The following is a 24253-nucleotide window of genomic DNA, read 5'->3' on the forward strand; positions in this document are numbered from 1 at the left end:
GGGTGACTTGATTACAGGGTATAAATACCTTCACAGGGAGAAGATACCAGATACTAAAGGACTCTTCATTCTAATGGAGAAAGGCATAACAAGAACCAACAGGTGGAAATTAAAGCCAGACAAATTCAAAGTAGAAATAAGGGACTATATTTTAACAGTGAGGGTGATTAACCATTGGAACAAGCTACCAAGGGAAGTAGTGGATTCTCCCTCTCTTGGGTCTTAAAATCTAGACTGGGCCCTTTCTGGAAGATATACTTTAGTCACATGCAAGTTAATGGGCTCAATTAAGAAGTAAGTAGGTGAAATTCTCTGGCCTGCATTATATAGGATGTCACACTAGATGATCTAATGGTACCTTCTGGCCTTAAAATCTCTGAACCTATATATTTATGTATACAAACGTTTGCCACTTTTAACTGAAGCTTGCTGATTTTTATATTGAAGCCTAAAGATGACATCCAGCCTTCAGTCCACCCTACTGTCCACTGCTGGACTGCGACGTCTGACCTGTATATGGGCTGTGAAGAGGGACATTTTTTGGCAATTAATGTTGAGACACTCAAAGCTTCTCTTCTCTATTACAAACCTCCACAAGACACTAAAGGTAACAAAGAGCTGCACTGAAGGTTTTTATAGAAATTACATGTTTCTCTTTGTATGTGGTTTCTTCCCTTTTCCATGGGCTTCAATATCTTTTTCCTCTGGCGAAAATATACAAATGCTTCAATGTTGTTTGGTCTTAAAAATGAACAATAATGCTGGTATTGCAGATCTCATTCACAACCCCACAGAACTGATGTAAAAGCACTAGTAGGCCAGACATATACAGACTTATATTATTATTGTTTATTAATGTATTGAGCACCAACAACATGTTTGATGTTGCACAAAACCCAGGGCTTGCCTTCACTAGAAAATTAGGTTGTGTTAGAACACGCCCTTGAGGAGTCATGCTAACTAACATGATACATAACACTACTTTGACGTCAGTGTAGACAGGGAAAGCTGTGTTTAATGTCATGCCAACTGTTCATGTTAACCATGTAGTTACAGACATGGAAAACATGTCAGTCATTGTCTACATTTACTGCAGAGTTGTGTTTAGCGTTAAGTTAGCTAACATGATTCTTCAAGGTCCTTTTCTAATGCTGCACCGAGTATTCCTGGCTTTCCAAAGTATTGTCCCTCACTTAAAGTGTGGTGATTAATCCAGATACAGAGGGTATTGTTTTGGAGGGTTTTTTTAACAAAAAGTGCTGTGTTAATCCCCTGGCTATGATCTCATTATTTATTGTCACAAGTCAAACAAGGTAAGTATTTGGAGTTCTCCAAGAAAAGTTCGGGATTTGCCAATTCAGGAGGTTGCACCTTTCGGTGCTTCAGTTGGCCACAGTGGTGTTCTTTGCTTCCTGTTCTAAACTATTGTGCAGTGGTGTTATATGCTCTTAGACCCCAATTCACTTTAAATTAAGCGTGTGCTTAAGTACTTTGTATGTGATTAAGACCTTTGCTACTTAGCAAAGCACTTAATTACATGCTCAACTTTAAGCACATGCTGAAGTCCCATTGAATAAAAAAAAAACATTAAGCACGTGTTCAATCAATCCCTTTAACAGCTGCCACATTTCACCTGAACGTTTTTGGGGTAGCTGAAGTTCCTCTATCATAGATTAATCAAATATGATAACCTAAGTAAATAATAACAACATTTTCATTAGAATATATACTGATTTCCATCTATAGATCTCAAAATGGTGGGCAGAGACCTGTCAGGGATTTTCTAGACCAGGGGTGGGCAAACTTTTTGGCCCGAGGGCCACACTGGGGTGCGAAACTGCATGGAGGGCCGGGTAGGGAAGGCTGTGCCTCCCCAAATAGCCTGCCCCCCGCCCCCTATCTGACCCCTCCCACTTCCCCCCTCAAAACCCCTGACCCATCCAACCCTCCCCTGCTCCTTGTCCCCTGACCGCCCCCTCCTGGGACCCCTGCCCCTAACTGCCCCCCGGGACCCCACCCCTATCCAAACCCCCTCTGCTCCCTGTCCCTTGACTGCCCCTCCCCCTATCCTCACCTCCTAACAGCCCCCTATCCAACCGCCCTCTGCTCCCTGTCTCCTGACTGCCCCCTGGAACCCCTTGCCCCTTATCCAACCCCCCGGGCCCGGCCCCCTTACTATGCTGCTCAGAGAAGCATGTCTGGCAGCCGCGCCACCCGGACAGAGCCAGACACAGTGCCGCACTGCCCTGCATGAGCTCGCAGCCCTGCCGCCCAGAACGCTGCCCACGCAGCGGCGTGGCTGCAGGGGAGGGGGGCCAGCAGAGGAGCGGCCGGGGTCTAGCCTCCCCTGCTGGGAGCTCAGGGGCCGGGCAGAATGGTCCCACGGGCCGCATGTGGCCCGCAGCCTGTAGTTTGCCCACCTCTGGTCTAGACTCTAGATAATACTTAGTCCTGCCTCACTGAAGGGACTGGACTAGATGCTGTCGAGGTCCCTTCCAATCATATGTCTATGGTTGTTATTCTCATTTTACTGATGGGGTAACTGAGCCACAGAAACATTGTGACTTGCCCACAGACACACAGATGAATTAATTGGTAGAAACAGGAAAAGAACCCAGGTCTCCTGATGCCCAGCTCTGTGTTCAGTAGACTAGACTACAGCTAGCCCTTAGTGCAACATTCACATATTCGGTACATGCACTGTAGTTAACACTTTAATTTGTTTCTTTTTCTTTATGCAGAACGAAGGCGAACACAATTTCATTCCTTACCACTTCTTTCTGATGATAGTTTGAAAAACGAAGGTATTTACTTGTTTAAATGCAGTTGGTTTTTTGTTTTTGTTTTTTTAAAGGCTGCACCAGTGGCTGCTGAGGGTCATAATACATGTCAGTACAACTCCATCATAGGTAGAGCATTGGCTAGAAGGATACTGATGTTCAGTGACCTGCGAGAGACAGTTTAATGGCATGAGGTCAGGTATCTAAATCACAAAAGTCATCAACACGATTGGTACTAATGGAAAGCCATTTTGACAGCCTCAACAGAGACAATGAAACTGGACGTATTTGTTTTGTGTTGATTCTAATTTACACTGATGTGAGATCAGACTCAGGCCCCTACATTTTGTTTAGAACCACTGAAAAATATTTGTTGTTTATATAGCACTAACTTTGTACGAGGCACTCTTTCTCAATTACTATTGGGAAACTTAAAAAAAATCTGTTTTGTCTTGGTGACTGTTCAGTGGCCTATACAAAATAAATGAATAATCTCAGTTCAGTTTGTAATGGACAGGTGTCCACATCACTAAAGCCACAACTGACACTAATTGGCCTTCTCCTTGCTAGACTGAGCTACTTCCTCACCCATAAATGTAATCCCTCTCAAATCAAGGTTGAGGCACATCCTGGGGAGTGTGGAGGTAACTAGCCCTGTGACTACTTGTGCTATAGTTTTTTTCAGCCTCCCAGGTTGTCAGTCTGTCATATTTCACAAGCAGTACATTCAATGAGATATTTAAGAGCTAAGCCATTTTCAAAAACATGAAATGTTTTTGCTTTTGCAGAAGACAAACGGAGAAAACAAAAACCTGTTCTGCTTGCTATGGCATATCATAAGGATGGACTATATGCAGCTGGAAGTGTAAGGCATCCCTCATTCTTTGAACCAGGCCTATTGTGTGAAAACCTAAACCGAAGCATATTCGAGTGAAATGCGCTCACAGAACCCCTAGCATGGGCAGAAGTGAGAAGAAGAAAAGAGCTGTAGAACTAGGAAATGTCTCTCTAGTGTTGTACGTACTTTGCTGTTTAAGATTTGGGACAACAAATCTGGAGGGGAAGAATCCATTTTTTCATAGTCTAACAAGCAAGTAGTGACTAAGCTCCCAGTGTTTAACAACGATAGGCAGCAAATAAAGAGCTTTTCTTTGGAGAACTCGTAAAGGGTTGTAAAGAGATATGAAAGAATTAGAATGGATGTAGAATGGAAGAGGAGAAAGAGAATTTCCAAGATAACTGCCCAGTCGTGTTGTGCTCAGAAGTCCGCTCTGCCTTTATGTATGATATAACTTAACGATACATGTCTTGGTTATTCTTTAACAAAAACCCATTGGGCCAAATTCAGTTTGTGTTACTCCTGTGAGATCTTAGTGAAATCAAATGGGGTACGTAGTATAACTGGTAACAGAATCTGACCCATTGCAATTAAACTTGAATTATTTTTAAGTCTAGATTTTTAAGAAATATTTTAGTTTATCTTCATTTCTGGCATCATGCAGTATTTCAGTCTAGGTGTCCCATACTCAGGGACAAGATAAAGGTTAATAAGACCAACAATGACAGGAATCAGTGGAATCATCTCGACTCTTCCCACAGCGTTTCTTAGATGTTTACACAGTGCAGTTTTGCTGTAACTGGTTAGGATAAGTGGTCTAGATCTGATTTGCATTTGCATTTATCTTTTCTGTTTAGGATGGTATTGTGCACTTTTACCAAATCAAAGGCACACACTATCAGATGGATAATTGCTTTGATGTATCAGAACCCATAATCAGCCTCGTTTTCTCCCCTGACTACAACATATTACTAGTAGAAACAGACAAGGTACAGTATTATGTAATGAGGTGCCCATGTCAGGTTACATAGCACCTGCATGACATTTTTAGTATCACTGGGCTAAATTCATCCCTAGTGTAACCCCACTAAAGTCAATGGCATTACACCAGAGATGAATTTGGCCCAATGTGCATGTGTGAGAGAAGCACAAACCAATTGATTTCTGAAGATGGTGGATTGTACCATATAATTTTTACCTGACTCTTATGTATGATTCTGTGACTTACTGGTCAGCACGGAAGTCTGGAAGCCAATGGGATCACTTGAACTATGTACATAAATCTGTGCAGAATCGAGGCCTAAGGGAATAATTCAATTCCCTCAGAAAAGGAAGAGGAAAATTTAAGTTCTCTCTCTTCTGAGAAGTCATATTTTCCAGTCATATCATTTTAGTTGGCTTTTTTATAATTCTACAAAGTTTTAATATTTTTAATGTGAAAACCATAATAGCACAGGAGAGAGAAAAAATAATATCCTGGGTAAGAGGATGGAGCAAGAAATTGGAAGTCAGGATTTCTGGGGTCTGTTCCTAGCACTGGCACAGTGACCATGATCATTCACTTGTCCTCTCTATGCCTGAGTTTCCCCTTCTGTAAAATGAATTAATATTGCATCCCTATCTCACTGGGGTAATGTGAGGATTAATTAATAAATGTTTCCCAAATGCCTTGAGATATTCAGATAAAATAATATGCACTCTAAAAGGTTTATGTTTTGTTTTGTTTTAAAATACTTTATTGGTTCTTGAAATAAATTAAACAGAGTTTGCTTTAATTTTATTTCAGTCATTTTCTGAAATTGTCCGCTAACTTTGGGGGAACTACATTGATTTACATCAGCTGAGTCTTTTTCCTCAATTCGGAGACATCTGTAAAAGTTTAAAGAGCAAAGTTCAGAAAGATGGGTGGTTTTTGTTGGTGTGATTGAGGACTCTTACGGAATGCTTTATAGCCAAATGATGGATTGTCATTTATATTTGTCAGGGATCAGTCTATGTCTATAAACCTTCACAGAATGAGAAAGTCATCAAACTCTTGGATGCATGCAATGATCATTTCCTGTCAGCTGATTTTCTTACTCCAGGGAACAAGTATTGTGTGGTAAGGAACTCTCTCCTTTGTTATACATAAGTGGTTATCCTCAACTAGGAATAATAGATAACAAAAATATTGCTATGGCAACCTACATAGCATAGAAGCAGATGTGCTGCAGAGGCTGGGGCTCATATTTTGATATCAGTCACATCAGTGTAGATCCAGAGTAACTCCATTAAAGTGAGTGGAGTTATTCCAGGTCTAGGTTAGTGTAAACGAGAACAGACTCTGGCCTTGCATTCTTTAAAGAAATGTGGTTAAGCCACAGATTGTTCAGTTCTAATCTGGACTCTCCTATTGATTCACTATGTGGCCTTGGAAACGTCACTCTGTATGGGCCAAGTTCATAACACGGCTGGAGATGGGCTCAATACAGAGAATGGAAGTTGAAGGAGGTAGCTTTCTAGCACTCTAGCCACCACACCTGTGCTGGGACTCCCACTGGCCTCTTCAGCCCTCAGTGCAAGTTCGAGCAGCCTGAGAGACTATCTATCCTGTGCCGAGCTATCCACAGCCCCCAGGGGCCTTTTCCACAGCCAGGGCATAGCAGTGCCATGACCGTGCCTCACTCATCATGAAAACACCCTGACATTCCCCATGTGGCAGGGACTTTTCCAGGAGATAGTGTACAGCCAGCTACCCTGATTCTTTACCAGCCAAGGAAGTCCCCAGAGAGCCAGCATAAAGGAGCCTTGAGGTGCTGATGAGTCAGTTGTGTGGGTCTCCTCATTTTTAGCAAAGGGATGATAATCCTTACCTGCCTCATGGGAGAATTATGAGTTAATTAATTCATATTTGTACAGTACTCTGAAGATTTAAATAATTAGATGCAAGGTGCTGAGCACTTTTATGACATAAGTCTCTTCTTGTCCAAAGACCAAGTCCTCTTTTTCAGGCACGTTTACCAGGAAAAATTGTGGGCGTTTTTCTACACTGCTGGCTGAATGGTGGAGGTGGAAGTGCTAATGTAGATCAGGCATGTATGTTACCAGTGCATCATCTAATCCTGCTCCAAGCACCATCGCTGGAGCTGCGCTGGTGCGAAAATGCTTACAAATTTTCCGAGTATAGGTGCATCCCTAAAGGAACGTGATTAATAGCACTGTGTGTGACACTGCTGTGATCGTTCAAAACTAAACCAGCATCTTTTTATCTGCTATGCCCTGTCATCAGCCTGGTTAATTTTCCATAGAAAGCCACTGCCCACTTCATGTCCATTTTTTCCACTCTAATCGGTCTCTTCTTCTTTAACAGTCTGTAGCAATTTCAGGGGAAGTGCATGTTTGGCTGCTGGAGGATGGAGCTTTCATCAGCAAGCTCTGCCTGAATACACAGGTACTGATTACTGGAAATTGAGGTTTAAACCTTTTTTAGTCATCAAATAAAAATGAGAATTTTTTTTGCAAAATATACCAAAAAATGCCTTAGATTTACCATTTTAATAATGCTGAAAATTTGTTTCTGAAAAGCCCAGTGAATCATAAAGATCTCCTGAATATGGGGATCTCATACCCAGGGCCCACAACTACAAAGATGGCCAAATTTTTTATATTGTTTAAAGAAAATAATTTCTAAAACATTGGTTGTGGTGGTACCGCAATACCTTTCAGTCACTTCACCCAATTCATCTGTGTGCTATCTCCCAGGATTCTCCATAGCAAAAAACCAGAAGTCTCTTCAGGTTTAGTTTAGTCTAATAGATAGAGTGCTAGACTGAAATTCAGGAGATTTTGGTTCTTTTTCTTGCTCTGCCACTGTCCTGCTGGATGATCTTGCCCAAGTCAGTTCATCACTCTGTGCCATTATGTCCCCATCTGTAAAATATGGGGACTTTGTGCTGACTTACACCAGCAGAGGAATGGCTAGTGCATTTCATATTTCAGCTGGCCATATTTTACAAAATATCTGAAAACTGAAAACCATTCATCAGCAGTATTTTAGGCTTGTCCACCATTCAGCTGAACTGTTCCATGACAGTCTTTACCAAGAAGACCACTGGAAAGAAAATTATATTTTTTAAAATTTTAATTAAGATAATAATCCCAAAGGATTATTAGTAATAAAGGCTTCATATTTGCTGTGAGACAAAAGCCTTTGCACATGGTCTTTAGTGATCAGGATCTTAATAATTCTCATTCAGAGCAAAACGCTTTCTATGCATGAAGAAACCTCTGAGGATTTCATGACACTTTAAAAGGAGTTTTTGTTAACCAAAAGAAATGCTGTTCTTTGTGAAGAATAACCAAAATTCTTGCTGATAACCAAAGAATGATAGCATTTAGTGTTGAATTCAGACCTTTGTTTCATGCTTGATGTTCTGCTTTCTGGCAGAGAGACCAAAAATTTCCAGTCCCACTTTTTTAGAATCTCAAGGTTGTAACTTTGTTAAAATACAAGACAGTGATAATTGCTTTTTAACAATGATTATTTTGACTTTTTTGAAACTTTACAAAAGTATTTTGGTCTTTAAAAAACCAAACCAGCCAACCAACTTTACCATTCATCTTTAATTTAAAAATGTTGAATCAACTAATTTGATCCAAAGACCCTCTAGGTAGGGACCCTGCCTTCATTTTCAGTTTGGGAAGAATATACACAGTGTGGGTGCTACTGAAAATAAGTACTACTATCACTAATAATAACAATAAATTAATTAATGTTCTTGTAGAGATGCCAAAATATCAAGCCAGTGGTTTATCAGAAACATGCCCAAAACACCCCTTACTGACAAGACCAGTGGACCCTACACATGCCTATCACAACACATGGTGTACTTCATCCAGTGCACTAAATGGCTCAATAACAATTATGTGGGTGAAACCAGATAATCTCTATGCTCTCAATTGAACTCATACAGGAAAATGATAAAAGACAAGAACACCACCTGTAAGTGACTGCTTTTTACAAAGCGATCACTATATATCTGATCTCTGAGTCCTCATCCTCAAAGGAAACCTGCATAACACTTTCAAAAGATGGGCCTGGGAGCTTAAATTCATTACTGTGCTAGACACCAAAAATCATGGCCTGAATAGGGACACTCGATTTATGGCTTATTACAAGAGTCTGTAACCCACTAATCGCCCTTTTTTGTTCTATGACTGCAGAGGAGTAAGCAGGCCGCTCTACCTTGAATGGTCCCTTACAATATGTGCTAACTACTTACGTTGAACAGTCTGTTCCACCTTGCATTTAGCTGTGACACTGGGAGTTCCTTTCCCAGACCTGAAGAAGAGTTCCGTGTGGTTCAAAAGCTGTACATCAGCATAACTTAGGTTGACTTAATTTTGTGGTATAGACTTGCCTGAAGTGTATTCTGTACTAAATGAAAAGCAAAAAGCTTATATTTACACAGCACCTTCAATATGAGGGGTTTAAAGTGATTTATAGCCATTACTGATATCTCCTTAGTGCCTGAGTTTTACATCTGACAGAATGGAAGCACAGAGAGGTTAAGTATGTCCAAAATATTAGTATCAGAGCCAGGAATAGAACCTAGAAGTGCCATGTTCTAGACATTGGAAAACACTTCCTTTCTTTTAAACACCACTGTGTATGTTAGATTTGTTTTGTATTTGTTTTTGAATAATTCCATTTTACACTGATCTTTTTAAAGACTGATATATAGCACCCTAATTTTGCATGGGTCTCGAGTTAAAAATATCAGAAGAGTCAGGTTGCAAATCATGTAAGTTTCATGTGTAAAGTTATCATAGAACATAAGACTGTGACAGTGTAATCAACCAGTCCAACTTTTCTTTTTGATAGCTGTTTATTATTTTTACTTGTGTAGTTCTCTCCTGATATTTAATTTAAACTAAGCCTGTAGCATCTTTGCCCCAACAGTCCTTGACTCTGGCAAAGGGTCTGATGGTTTGATTGTACTAGAAAACTCCTTGCATGAACTGTTTGTTTACCCATTTACAGAAACTGCTCCCATTTACAGGAAAAGTGTTACTTAACCCCTTACAAAAATTAACAAATTAATCTACTCACTGGGCAGAATATTAAGTTCTTTGCCTTCGCTGTGGGTTCCTACTTACTCTATCTGATCACTACTAATGGCGCACCAAAGACCACATACTAAACTACAATTTTGATTTTAAGATGTTTCCTATTTTACAACTGTGTTTTTGCTTTTTTGCATTAAAAGGATCTTCAAATACCAATTAAATTGTTGCATATTCTTGCATCAGCCTTGTACTAAAGTGTTGGACTACTATATAGGGTGCTCAGGTTTGAGTCCTAGTCGCTTGCTTTCCTGGACTGGAAGTGCTGGGCAAGCTGCACATTATGCTCTGGTGGTTCTGATTTCATATAAATTTTTTTATTTTGAAATCTCAAAATTTTTCATGGATGGCAAAAAAGCTTCTGACCTGCTCTACTCATTAGCCAACCTCTCTGATCCGTTTAGAAGCACCCTGACTGATTGTGGATATGATGCAGGGCCTTAAGGATGGGGGTATATAAACCTTGGGATGGGGATGGTCTTTAAGAATCTAGTACTGCATTCATGGGGAAAAGGGGGCATAATGTTTTTAATGACCCTTTTTTGTGACTCTGATTAAGTCAAAATTTTCTTTACATAGATCACTTATTGCTATTTTTTAGATGTGAGAGAACTTTGCATAATAGAGCAAGTTTCATAGTAAGATGTTGCAGTACAATTAAGTGTATTTTACTATTTAACTAGGCAACTGCTATGGTTTGCTGCCCCTCCTCATATAGTGTTGCTGTGGGGACCAAAGTGGGTCATGTCTATTTCATTGATGTTACCAAAGTTGAAACGCCACGTGTGGTTCACAGAGTTCTTCTTTCCAACTTACCTGTGCAGCATCTGCAGTAAGTATGTAGTAGCAGAGGGAAGAGGTATTGTCAGCAGATAGCCTGAACAATGTGTGTGTTGAGAAATCTATGTGCACTTTTTTGTGTATTCCTCAAGAGAGTTGTGCATGTCAGATGAGACACTGTGGACTAGATTCATGAAAAGAATAATGGATGACAATATAACATGCTATGGTGCTCATCATCCTGTAGGATCCAAAAGTGGCTTACAACTATAGACATGTAGCAACCACTTCATTGTTGAATGAAGCCACTTCTGCCAGAGTTGGAGTATAACAAACAGGTGGACAGCTGATGCAGACACACTACACAATAGTAGGTGGGGCGGGACTTTGGTTGAGGGCAATGGAATAAACCCATGTTCTTACGAAAAATGCCACAAAGAGCAGGAAATATATTAATATATAAGGTCCTATCTGACAGCTTCGCCACACACTAAGTTCCATGTAATTACATATCTAACTTGGGAGGATGAAGGGGTGAGTCAGTCCTGCAGTGATTCAGATCTGTGGTTCCAGGAAATGGAGACATCTCTAATCTGATGCTTAAAGCTCTGAGCTATCCCTTCTCACATGATGGATGTTTTTATTACTATTTATTATTATTCTGTTAACATTTCACAAATGTAATTATTCCTATACAATTTGCACTAGGGATCTTATATTGTTGGATTTAAAAAAATGTCAATATTTAATAGTGACCCGTAGAGATAATCATTAATCTACTTTCCCATTTTAATAAATGGGATTGATATTGGATTTGATAAACATTAAAAAAACTATTATTTGAGAGATCAGATGTGACATCTCTTCATTATTATCTCTAAAGTAAAACATTAACAATTCATATATTGAGTAAATGATTTTAAAGGTGTATCAATACATATAGAGACAGAGAGACAGAGAGCATATAATATAAAAAGTCTGCTTAGAAGTCTCTGAAAAAGAGGTGGATTAAAAGGAATGAAAGATTTTATAATGTAACCAAACTACTGTGTAATATTACTAGGTTTACATCAAACGCCCACTGAAGTAAACAGAAATGGCTCCCATTGACTTTAATGGGCTTTGGATCAGGCCTGAGCCAAGTAAACCCTATAGGCTAAATCTCTGTTACAGTATGGACCCCACTGAAACCAGTAGGGTTACACGAGTGTAACTCAGAGCAGAACTTGGCCTTTTGAATTGAATTGTATCAGGTGAAATACTGTGATTAGACTATAATGGACAAAAACTGTGTTAAAGTGGAATTCTGTTTTGTCTAGATATGATCAGAGTGGTCAGTACCTCATAACTGGAGCTGCAGAAGGACATATCTTTATTTTAGATGCCCGGCCCTCAAAATTATTCCAGGTTCTTGGATACTTAGGTAATATATGTAACAGAATATAATATCTAATATTAATTGCATTGTATTTTGTTTATGCTGTTATTTAGAAACTAAAGTTTTTAATACAAGGATGGAATTGGGGTGAAGGATTGCAGCCCTGGTGTCTTTACTTCTTTAAATGGTGCTCTGTATTTTTTCCCGATAAATGCCATTTTGTTGTATTGTTTTTTTTTTTCTTTTTGATGACTTTCTACAACAATCTCTCATGTGCAGTAGTCTTTTGTTTGGCACCTTATCACACTATAGCACTCTTCTGAACAAATACACTTTACAAGATACTGTTAAACAACAGAGTTTGTTGCAGTTTTAAATCCTGTATTCTGGGAGCTCCTCCATAACCTAGACACCTTTGCCTGAGGGTGCATATGTACTGCACTTGCAAATTCAGATATAAGCCATTCTGCATGAATGTTGTGTTTTCATCTAGTTGGGACTGGCCCTAACCATTTTTTCCTCTAATTTTCGTTCCCACCAGTGTGGCTTCCCCATCATAGGCCAGAAGAGTTACTGGTGAGCAGAATAAAGCATTTGTTCCAGCTTCCCACCCAAGAAGCTGAGAATGGTGCCAGCAAAGCACTCCCAGTCTCTTATGGTCCAGTAAGTGAGGGACTGGGACTGATAGCAAGTCTGGCTATCATCTGTCCAAAGGCCTATCCCACATCACTTGAACATGGGGACTGATGGAACTGTCAGTTTTGTTGATTGATATTGAAGAAGACAAAATGATAGACTGGAGAACTACAAAAGTACAATGTGTAAACGCTATTCCCATTGTTCTCAAATGCTTACAGCAAGTCTTATTCATCCAGTGATAAAGATACATGTAAGCCTAATGCTCTTACTTCAGTGATAAACTCTGATTTAATGCTTTGCTTCATTCATGTACTTAAGCTGAAATGTTCAGTCTCAGTTGACCTCACCCTGATATAGACTTGCTTCCCTTACTTTTTCTTTTGCTATGAAGGGTGATTTTTAATAAGGATTAGCCATATGCAATAAGCAAACACAACCTTTTGCAGACTGGCCGTGTTAACTTTTTCTGTTGATAAATCATCAAGGCCCCAGTGCTGCAGAACACATAAGCACATGCTTTACTCTATCCCTATTCAGCACTTAAGCATGTGTTTCAATTTAAGCAGGTGCTTAAATCCTTTTAAGTCTAAGTGAGCAATTAATTCAAGGTTAAAGATGAAATTTCCACCATGTGTCTTTGAGTTGGTTCTTTACGTACTTTAACTCATGAAAAGGATCCTTCTGAAAGCTGAAACCTTATATGTATATAACCCACTGGTGGTATTAATATTTTTAATGGTGTGGTATCCATGTCTTAATTTTGAGCCTAAATATGTTATGGTGGTGGTTTAATTTAATTTGAATTCCATTGTGGTGGCATTTGGATGGATCATATACAAAGTAGGGCTGTCAAGCAATTAAAAATTAATCGTGATTAGTCGCGCAATTAAAAAAATTAATAGAGATTAATTGTGCGATTAATCACACTGTTAATAATAGAATACCATTTATTTAAATATTTTTGGATGTTTTCTACATTTTCAAATATATTTATTTCAATTACAACACAGAATACAAAGTATACAGTGCTCACTTTATATTTTTTATTACAAATATTTGCACTGTAAAAAACAAAAAAATAGTATTTATTTTCCTAATTTATTTAGTATATAGTTATTCACCTAATACAAATACTATAGTGCCATCTCTTTATCATGAAAGTTGAACTTACAAATTTAGAATTATGTACAAAAAAACCCTGCATTCAAAAATAAAACAATGTAAAATTTTCGAGCCTACAAGTCCACTCAGTCCTATTTCTTGTTCAGCCAGTTGCTCAGACAAACAGGTTTGTTTACATTTGCAGAAGATAATGCTGCCCGCTTCTTGTTTATAATGTCACCTGAAAGTGAGAACAGGCATTCTCATGGCACTGTTGTAGCTGATGTCGCAAGCTATTTATATGCCACATGTGCTAAAGTTTCATATGTTCCTTCATGCTTCAACCACCATTCCAGAGGACATGCGTCCATGCTGATGACAGGTTCTGCTTGATAACAGTCCAAAGCAGAGCGGACCGATGCATGTTCATTTTCATCATCTGAGTCAGATGCCACCAGCAGAAGGTTGATTTTCTTTTTTGGTGGTTCGGGTTCTGTAGTTTCCACAGTGTTGCTCTTCTAAGACTTCTGAAAGCATGCTCCACACCTCATCCCTCTCAGATTTTGGAATGCACTTCGGATTCTTAAACCTTGGGTTGAGTGCTGTAGTTTGTCTTTAGAAATCTGACATTGGTACCTTCTTTGTGTTTTGTCAGATCTGCAGTGAAAGTGTTTTTAAAATGAACAACATGTGTTGAGTCATTATCCGAGACTACTATAACATAAAATATTTGGCAGAATGCAGGTAAAACAGGGCCAGAGACATACAGTTCTCCCACAGGGAGTTCAGTCACAAATGTAATTAACACCTTATTTTTATAATGAATGTCATCAGCATGGAAGCATGTCCTCTGGAATGGTGGCCGAAGCATGAAGGGACATACAAATGTTTAGTATATCTGGCATGTAAATACCTTGCAATGCTGGCTACAAAAGTCCCATGCGAACCCCTGTTCTCACTTTCTGGTGACACTGTAAATAAGAAGTGGGCAGCTTTAGTTCCCATAAATGTAAACAAACTTGTTTGTCTTAGCAATTGGCTGAAAAAGAAGTAGGACTGAGTGGACTTGTAGGCTCTAAAGTTTTACATTGTTTTATTTTTGAATGTAGTTATGTAACAAAAAAAACTATTATTAAGTTGCACTTTCACGATAAAGAGATTGCACTATAGTATTGTATGAGGTGAACTGAAAAATACCATTTACCATTTTTACAGTGAAAATATTTGTAATGAAAAATAATATAAAGTGAGCAGTGTACACTTTGTATTCTGTGTTGTAATTGAAATCAATATATTTGAAAATGTAGAAAAACATCCAAAAATATTTAATAAATTTCAATTAGTATGCTACTGTTTAACAGTGAGATTAAAACTGTGATTACTTGCAATTTAATTTTTTTGAGTTAATCGAGTGAGTTAACTGGGATTAATCAACAGCCCTAATATGAAGTTTCATTGATTGTAATATCCCTGAGAATTAGATTTGGTCTAAAATGGTATCCCCTGGAATAATTTCAAAATTTGCATAATCACAGTCCAAATATGGATGGCTAACCTTTTCCATGCCTTGTCACATTTCACCCAATGATTATCAGCAGCATCTCTCCAGAATTGTTCAAATTTGCTCAAATTGCAAGTCACTTAACCTGTCAGATCAGCTTAAGTCTCAACATTTCAGTGGGATGAAAAGCCTGAGCTTTTCAGAGGTGCGGAGCATCTGCAGCACCTATTGACTTTAGTTGGAATTGTGGGTATTTAGTATTTTTGCAAATCAGTTCTCAGCAGTGCTGATTTTCTCAATTTAAATAAAGTAACTTAAGTGCAAGTACAATATGATTATGACATGTTCTGAATCATCATTCCCCAATGTGCTTCGCATGGGAGCTCAACAGAAACAAATACAACTTGATGCAATAACTGGCTTAAGTGTTGGTCTCCATCTACTTTCAGTGATGAGTAGTGAAGTCCTAGGCCTTTCTACAATATATGATGTGGAGAGTGAATTAGTTGAGGTGATGGCACTTCTTTGTCCACCAGACATCAGAAGAGCAAGACTGGAAATCTTTTGTCTGCCTTCAGCAATCACAATAGGTAAAAATGAAATATGTTTCTTGTGTGATATTCCTTGAGACATGTGTACACTTTTGTCATCCCTTGCATAAAGCACTACTGCTCCAATCTGTTTTTTCTATCTACTTTATAGACCCTCCCAGTGTACCATGTCTAGTATCCCTTAATCAGCTGACTCATTTAACAAAATAGTACTGCAGTATGCAAATGAATTAAGGAGTGCGGGAGGCAAGAAAGAAGCGAGGGAATGGTGATTTACCTCTGGCATCACATTGCCACCACCCAACAATAAGATGTCCATAGGGCAGCAGAAGGAGAGGAAGGTGGAAGAGAGAGGTTAATCTCACCAGTCTGTCCGTGAATTACTATGGGTTCAAGGTGGCTTAATAGTGAAAATGTCAGCGGTTAATATATTAATAAATAATAATGACTGTCTTTCCCATAGCACCACTAGATAAAAGTTCATAGCAAAAAACCCAACAATTTTAAAAAAATCTTAACTTATATCCTAATTTAAGAATATTACAAAGAAACATGGTGTGAAACAAAAGAACAGCATTGAGGGCAGGAGAGGGAACTAGAACTTACTTTATAGGCAGACTTTAGGATTCTCAGCCATTGTAAATCAGCATAGCTCCATTCACCAGCTGAGGATCTGGCCCTAGATCTCTGCAGTCATAGATTTTTAGCAGAGCGCATATTGGGGCATCACATTGAAAGGGAACCTGGTGATTTGTGGGACGGGAGGAGGTTAGGCCTTCAGTAAACTGAACAACCATCCAAAAAGAGTTTTCAAAATACACCCCAGCCTTATTTTAGCTCTGTGAGAATTTATAAAATGGTCAGCACCGGAATACAAGTGATTTTTTTTTTGTAACTTCGCTCATAAATTCATAAGGGTTTTTAATATGGCCAGAAGGGACCATTGAAATCATCAGTCTGACTTTCTGCACAACAGACGCCATAGGAGTTTCATATATTTGTTTGTGGAATTCAGCATGTATCCTTGAAGTTAAATTTTTTTAAGCAGGTCACTTCTTTCAAGTACCACAGATTCCAAGAATTGGATGCAGCATGACAAGACTGATCATTGAGCCCTTGGTTAAATGTACATATGAATTAAAAGATCTAGACAATGTTCTAGACAAATGCATATTCTTCATCACATTTTTCTTAAATATTGAAAATTAATTGAATGGCCATGAAAGTGTTTTAGTGGATTAGTTTAAACAATCACATTGCAGGCTGGTGCTCTATCAAGCATCCTCCACACCCCAGGAGTACATCCCAGTCCTGATATGCAGTCACAGTCAAAATGGGGCTTTGTGCCACAATGCTGTCATTTGATTTATATCTATGTATGAATTGTTAGCAAAACCTCTTTTGGAGAAGGCTTTATTGTGTAAAGTTGTAAGAAAATATGGTGCAAGACTTTCTTATCACTTAAATCTAAATTCTAAAAGGAACTTGTTAACCGATTTAAATTTTTTATTAAAGTTTAATGTTTAAAAACAAATTTACACAAGTTAAGGAGGAAGGTACTGTACATCTGGGGTCTGGCTTGGGTTATGAGGGATTACAAGTGTCGGTTACAAGGTTCATAAGATATATACATAGCACATAACCAGCATAGACCCAGATTGGGGTGCAGGAGTTTTTAAAAAGTCAGTGGATAAGTGATCTTGGGTATGCCACCCACAGAATGTAGAGTCTAAGTCTGTATTGGTGTAGTGAATAAGTACATGGGTGGGGTGCGTCCCCTACACTTCACATAGTTACTTTCACTGAGGCACAGATACTGAGGCCAATATTTTCTTTAAATGTCCACTGACGTTGGATGTCTCCAGTTGTGGGTGCCTAACTTTAAACACTTAAAGTAGGGCCTGATTTTCAGAAGTGCTGGCCACCTGCAACTTCCATTGACTGCAGCTGGAGTTGTGCGTGCTCACACCCTTTGAAAATCAAGCCCTATTGTAGGTGTCTCATGTTGGGCAGCCAAAAAATGGAGATGCCCTGGTGAAAAGTTGGACTTACGTAACTTATCCAAGGTCATATAGAGTCAGTGGTAAAGCTGAGATGCCAGACTCCCAGTCCCCTGCTCAAAATATTAGACCACCCACCCTCCCTGCTGAGATTAGCTGGTACATTAAAATTTGCTTTTGTTTTTCACAGCTACCATATTATTTTTAAAGGTGAAATGTCTGCTCTAGCATCAGTGATGTCTTTTCCATCTTGTCTCTTTCAATCCGATAGACAATGATGAGTGTATTGATGAAAGAGGGATGCTAAAGAACAGTGTCATTCAGAAGCACCAGTACGAACTAGAATACCCCCTGTCCTCAGCAGTCAGACAGAAAGGTGACACTGTGTATGGCTACTGCAAACACGCACCTTTCATCTGTAAATACCATCTCACCAAAAAGGTATTTCTCTGATGCTGCTTTTTGGGTGGAGTTAAATATTGTAATGTTGTCAACACAAGAAATGTGGGGCATGAGCACAGCAGTAAGTAAGCAAAATCTCTTCTACCTATCCCTGACACCTATCAAATTGCATCATTCTCCACTAGCTTAAGGTAAAATAGGTCAACCCTATTTGGAACCTACATGGTGCTCACTGCAGTACTCCACCTCAGAAGTGTGTATCACAGGCATTAGATCAGCACGCCAGAGCAATGACCACAATGTGGCAGCATTCTTAAAATGGTACAAACCTGAAGAATGGCTGACACCTGTACTTTGAATAGCAATTCTTTCTCAAGAGCTAGAACTAGACATTAGGCCTCTGAATCCATGGATGTCTAGGGAATGTGTTGCTCTCTACATTTCCTTCCTGAGCCAATCTGCATAATTTCTGTCTGGCTCAGTCTCAGGTAGTTCTGAATCACTCAATTTCAGATTTCTGCAATATTTATTTGGATCTATAGGACACATGAAAAGGTGCATGTCCAAGTCTCTAAGTGACTTTTCACATATGTTTAAACATACAAACAGCTCCCACCACCCAGAAAATAATCATCCAAAAGTGAAAATTTCACTTCCTCCACAAAAATACCCTACTCCACCCACAAACACCAATCTTCTGAACTTCCCGACCAACCCAAAACCCTGCGGAAAGAGATGGACTCTTATCTAATATGCCTTGAGGGTCAACAGATCTGTGCTATTTCAGACCAGTGGGAGAGTAAATCCTCATGGAGAAAACCTTGTTGGCAGGCTCTTCTCTTTTAAGCAGAGGGGCTCCAGCTTAGGCACCTCCATTGATTGCAACTCCTAAAACATCTACTATATCCCCTTCTGCAACTAGAGAGGATGAGATAACGTATTATCAGCATAGCAATGATATACCCACCCCCAGGCCCATAACTCTTATAAATAGCAACATATGTGAAAGATAATCCAACAAGCTATTTGTACCTGCCAGCATTATCACTCAGTTTTATATGGCCAGCTGTTGATACTTCCATCATCTCAATTGCTGTTTTGTATTTTGTTTGGTTTATAGAAAATCTGGAAAGATGTGTCAGTTACTTTATCAGAGAAGAGGATTCCAAGCAACCAGTTTGCACCAGGGTTCCTCCATTTGTCACCTAACAGCCAGCTGTTGGCATCAGTGGCTAAGGATGGAGTATTGTTTATCCATGATGCTGTTACTTTGGTAGGCATCAGTGCACAGGTCTCATTAAACCTATGTTGATCAGAGCAGTCGGGAGTTACTGCATGGATCAGTGTAATGAAAGCAAATATATAAATTGCTACAGAAAAAGACTTGCTACACTTGAAGAGAAAAGGAAATTGTATTATACAATTGACTAGTCTGATGTTTATTTTTATGATGGATGCTTTTATTTTCAGAGGTTGTGTGTGTGTGTGATAATTTGCCGCTTATTTTCTTCTACAGTAAATCTTCTGGTAGATAATTTTGCTGTGCATCACAGACATCTGAGAAATTAACCTAATGGTTCAGTCCTAGGAGCTTATTCCAAGGCCTGAGTCAAAACTTGGCCCACCTTTTAAAACCACACATTCTAGTAGTTTTTATACTCCTTAATGACATTTTGGATAAAGTTTTATCCTAATACAAAGGAGCATTTTAAACAAGGGAGCCTATTAACAGAATTTAGTGACATATTCCTGTAGAAAAACATATTTGCTCCTGACCTGATATTGTTTCTGTAACTCTTTCAGGAAACAGTTGCTCGGGAGCATTGCCATTCTTACCAAGGACAGGGAATTGGATCCTTGGCATTTTCATTGGATGGCCAGTTCATACTTGTCAATGGCATGGATGATGGTACCCTTGTGTGCCTAAAATGGAAGTATGTATAAGTTTAACTGATTATATTGATAATATGAATAGTGGTGCCCAAACACACTAATTTCTGCATGCAGTTAAAAGCTTTAGGCAATATGTTGTATTCTGTGGAAGTTAGTTTTATTGTCTTCTGTACAGACAGATAGTATACAACCTAACAGCAGCAATCTGTGATTACCAAACCTGGGCAGTTAATCAGCTGAAATCACTTGACTAAGCTGATCAGCCCAGCTATGGCTGCAGTTCAAATTTAGGATTATCTTTAGGACTTAGTTATGTAGAGCATCTTAAGGCTAAAATAAAAAACTCAGGGAAGACAGACTTTGATGAATAAAAGTAATTAAAAAGAAAAAATGAAGGAAAATTTCCCCTTTTAAGAAATTATTGGCTTTAGGCCATTTGTAAGCTATTCTGGGATAAGTATTAGAAAAGTGGTTTCTTTCCCATGGTGGAAACTGCAAACAGATATTGTTGTTTCACAGAAACATATTGATGCTGCTACTTGTCAGTCACACCAGAGAGGCTTTGGATTGAATGGGCTTTGGATATTGACTTCCCTTCCTCTCACCCCTAGAGGTTGTCCCACCAGATCATTAAGAATATAAAATCATTAAGATTATGTACATACACATAGTGACCAGTTCCTCTACATCTTGGACATTCGCATCCCCTACTGCATATTGTCTGTACTTTGTCTGTTGTCTAGACTACAAGATCTCTGGGCAGGAACTGTCGTAATATTTCTGACTAGTACAGCCCTGAATATATTGTTAGAGAATCCTATCTAACCGTGCCATATCCATCCTGAGAACTTCCGTCTCTGGTGCTGTAAATCTGACCCCTTTATCAGCCTTAAAACAAATAAAAATTTAAAGACAGAATAATATAGTTCATTGGTCCTTGGCCTTTCCCATAGTGTGACCCCATATCACAACAGAAAAAAGCTTTGGGATCCCCATTCCATCTAGTTATAAAGAAAGGAAAAGTAGTTGTAACTTATAAAAAAAACTTGATCCCCCCCCGCTTGAGAATTTGTGATATAATTGTGTTTACTTAGCTGTTTGCAATAATATGTGGTTGTAACTAAGCTTTAGAAGGAGGCATTCAGAAGCATTGAAAGGTTACAATGGAAAAGTTATTGGCCTAGTCGCTAGGGGGATAGCTGTAGATGTGATATATGCAGATTTATGCTGTATGTTCATAGTAAGACATTTGACATAGTCCCACATGACATTCTCATAAACAAACTAGGGAAATCTGTTTTAGATGAAATTACTATAAGGTGGGTACACGCCTGATTAAAAGACCACACTTAAAGCCTAGTTCGCTGTCAAACTGAGACGACTTATCTAGTGATATCCCGCAGGGGTCTGTCCTGGGCCTCGTACTAGTCAACATTTTCATTAATGTCTTGAATAAGGGAGTGGGGTGTGTGCTTATAAAACTTGCAGATAAAAACAACCTGGGAGGAGCTGCAAGCACTTTGGAGGACAGGATTAGAATTCAAAATGGCCTAAATAAATTGGAGAATTGATCTGAAATCAACAAGATGAAATTCAGTAAAGACAAATACAAAATACTACACTTCGGAAGGAAAAATTAAAGGAATAAATACAAAATAGGGAATAATTGGCTAGGTGGTAGTAGTGCTGAAAAGGATCTGAGGGTTATAGTGGACCACAAATTGAATATGAGTCCAGCATGATGCAATTGTGAGAAAGGTTAATATCATTCTGGGGCATATTAACAGGTGTATTGTATGAAAGACCTGGGAAATAATTGTCCCGCTCTACTCAGTGCTGGTGAGGCCTCAGGTGGAGAATTGTGTCCAGTTTTGGGTGCCACACTTTAAGAAAGCTGTGGATAAATTATAGAAAGTCCAACGGAGAGCAAAAAAATGATAAAAAGTTTAAAAAACCTGACCTAGGTGGAAAGGTTAATAAAACTGGATATGTTTAATCCTGAGAAAAGACGACAGAGGGGTGACCTGGTAACAGTCTTCAAATATGTAAAGTGCTGTTATAAAGAGGATGGTGATCAATTGTTCTCTGTGTCCACTGAAGCTAGGACAAGAAGAAATGGGCTTAATCTGCAGCAAGTGAGATTTAGGGTAGATATTAGGAAAAACTTTTTAACTATAAGGATAAGGTTAAGCACTGAAATAGGCTTCCAAGTGAGGTTGTAGAATCCCCATCAATGGAGGGTTTTAAGAACAGGTTAAACACCTGTCAGGATGGTGTAGGTATACTTGGTCTTGCTTCAGCACAGAGGGCTGGCCTACATGTTCTCTGAAGGTCCCTTCCAGCCCTATATTTCTACGATTCTATGATTAAAGATTTAACTTGAAATTCAACGCAACTCAGAGAAGCTGCTCCATTCACCCTATGGATGCACTTAAGACTTGCATAGAGAGTGGCAGGTACAGTAGCGACACACAGGGATCTCTTTATGCCACTGAATACCATACATGTGGGCTCCCTGCCAGCCAGCCCCAAATAGGCCATTTGGAAGAGGCTCACTGGATCCATACTTATATGGATTCACATAAATCCCATGTAGCACTGCAGTGGCTCAGCCACAGGGATAAACCACCGTATATCAAGGGAGGTGAAGTCCAGCTGGGGAGCAGAACACATAGTGTGGAATGGAGTTATGAGGCACCTGGAACTACAACTCCCATGAGGCACCACAGAGGCAAATGCAAGGATTAATGTTGACCCAACTTGAAACAAAACTTTTCAATTTGGAACTGTTAAAACATTTCATTTTGATTGAAAATTTCAAAACGAAATGTTTTGATGTTTCCAAATTGTAATTTTTCAGAATTTTTCATGCTGTGAAAAATTTCAGTAGTTTGACCTTTAGTCCCACTTCGGGGTGAAAACACTGAAATGCCTGTACTGGAATTTCCTGTGGGACAGAAACTCCAAATTTCGATCAGCTTAATATATTGTAATAAAAGGTTTTAAATTCTTCAGCCTTTTCCATAATACACAGAAAAACATGTCAGTTCCTCCTTTTTACCAGTAGGACTGGAGAAGATGAAATTAAGGAAGCTACTGATGATTGGCGACTCATTCTCGCCTTTCTGAACACCTCAATTTACAATGAAAATGCTGTTTTAAAGTCCATGGAGGAGTGGAACATTGCAACAGAGTCCCTACTGGAATCATCCTTGGAAATGGAGTCTCAGGTCTGAAACTTTTTAAAAATTTGAAAAAAAAAATTATCTTTAAAGGGGTGGGGGAAAAGATCGAGATAATTCTTGAGACGAAATTTGATCCACCATTACAAATGTACAAAGTTTACCGTATCCTGACACAGTGCTCTTCCCCTAGGAGAGTTTCTAGGCGAAAGGGGGAAAATCCTGAGAATAAGTGGTCTTTGTTTAATTATTTTACTTCTGGGATAGAATTCTCATGAAAATAAGAATAGTTTTAGGGACCAAGGTGTTCACATGTCCTCAGATTTCACTAAATCTATTCAAATCTGCCCTAGACAATTGAATTTATTAACGTCAGACTTATTTTTTATTGTGATGATGCAAAACAGTTTTTCCAGGTGTCATCTGTACTATAGTACATATGCACAGTAGCAAGGGTTTGCAGGTTCAGACCCTAACACAGAAGTTGCCAGGGAGATGAGAAGAACATTGTAATATATCTTCTGATGAAGTACTCCTTAGGAATTTACCTGAATTTTTCAATCTGCTATCTTAAATTTTCTCTTGTTTTCTCTGAATATTCATATTTGAGGCAGTTTTTATAAAAAGTGTGAAGTATGAATAAAGGATTGAGTGGAATATGTATTGTCTGAACTAGGCATTTTGGAAATAGATCTGTGTAAATGCCTGGCTTAAAATTTGAATGTCAGGAAACGCTCCAGAAGAAACCAAGTGTGGAAGTGATGGATGAAGATAGCTACCTCAACCTGAACATACTCAGTACTGATGAAATGACCTGGCTCAACCAGAAAGTGCAGAAGGTATTTTTACAGAACAGGCACCAACCAGGGACAAAATATTCAAAAATGACGAGTGATTTTGGATGCCTCGCCTTGGGGGCCTAATTTTCAGAGTGGATACTCAGCATTTTCTGGAAATCAGGCCCTGTGAAGGTGTTGAAAGTTGAGCACCCAAAATCACTAATCATTTTTTGAAAATCTTGGCCCAGGATTGTAAACTCTTTGGGGCAGGGACTGTTCCTTTGTTATATGTTTGAATAGTGGTAGCACAATGGGGCGTCTACA

At 39.0% G+C, this 24253-nt stretch overlaps 1 protein-coding gene across 1 annotated transcript in view; it reads left to right on the forward strand.

The window, feature by feature from the left end:
- CFAP43 (cilia and flagella associated protein 43) overlaps positions 1-24253 on the forward strand; it is a 97207-nt gene that overhangs the window by 24360 nt on the left and 48594 nt on the right. Inside the window, exons 6-19 of the mRNA XM_077823220.1 lie at positions 448-607; positions 2742-2804; positions 3569-3645; positions 4476-4607; positions 5603-5719; positions 6968-7048; positions 10407-10555; positions 11823-11926; positions 15572-15712; positions 17945-18114; positions 19196-19348; positions 19879-20009; positions 23033-23198; positions 23879-23989. Of these exons, the coding sequence (XP_077679346.1) occupies positions 448-607; positions 2742-2804; positions 3569-3645; positions 4476-4607; positions 5603-5719; positions 6968-7048; positions 10407-10555; positions 11823-11926; positions 15572-15712; positions 17945-18114; positions 19196-19348; positions 19879-20009; positions 23033-23198; positions 23879-23989 (1755 nt within the window). The remainder of the gene's footprint in view (positions 1-447; positions 608-2741; positions 2805-3568; positions 3646-4475; positions 4608-5602; positions 5720-6967; positions 7049-10406; positions 10556-11822; positions 11927-15571; positions 15713-17944; positions 18115-19195; positions 19349-19878; positions 20010-23032; positions 23199-23878; positions 23990-24253) is intronic.

This window comes from Eretmochelys imbricata, chromosome 7 (assembly GCF_965152235.1).
Source record: "Eretmochelys imbricata isolate rEreImb1 chromosome 7, rEreImb1.hap1, whole genome shotgun sequence".
Taxonomy (NCBI): domain Eukaryota; kingdom Metazoa; phylum Chordata; order Testudines; family Cheloniidae; genus Eretmochelys; species Eretmochelys imbricata.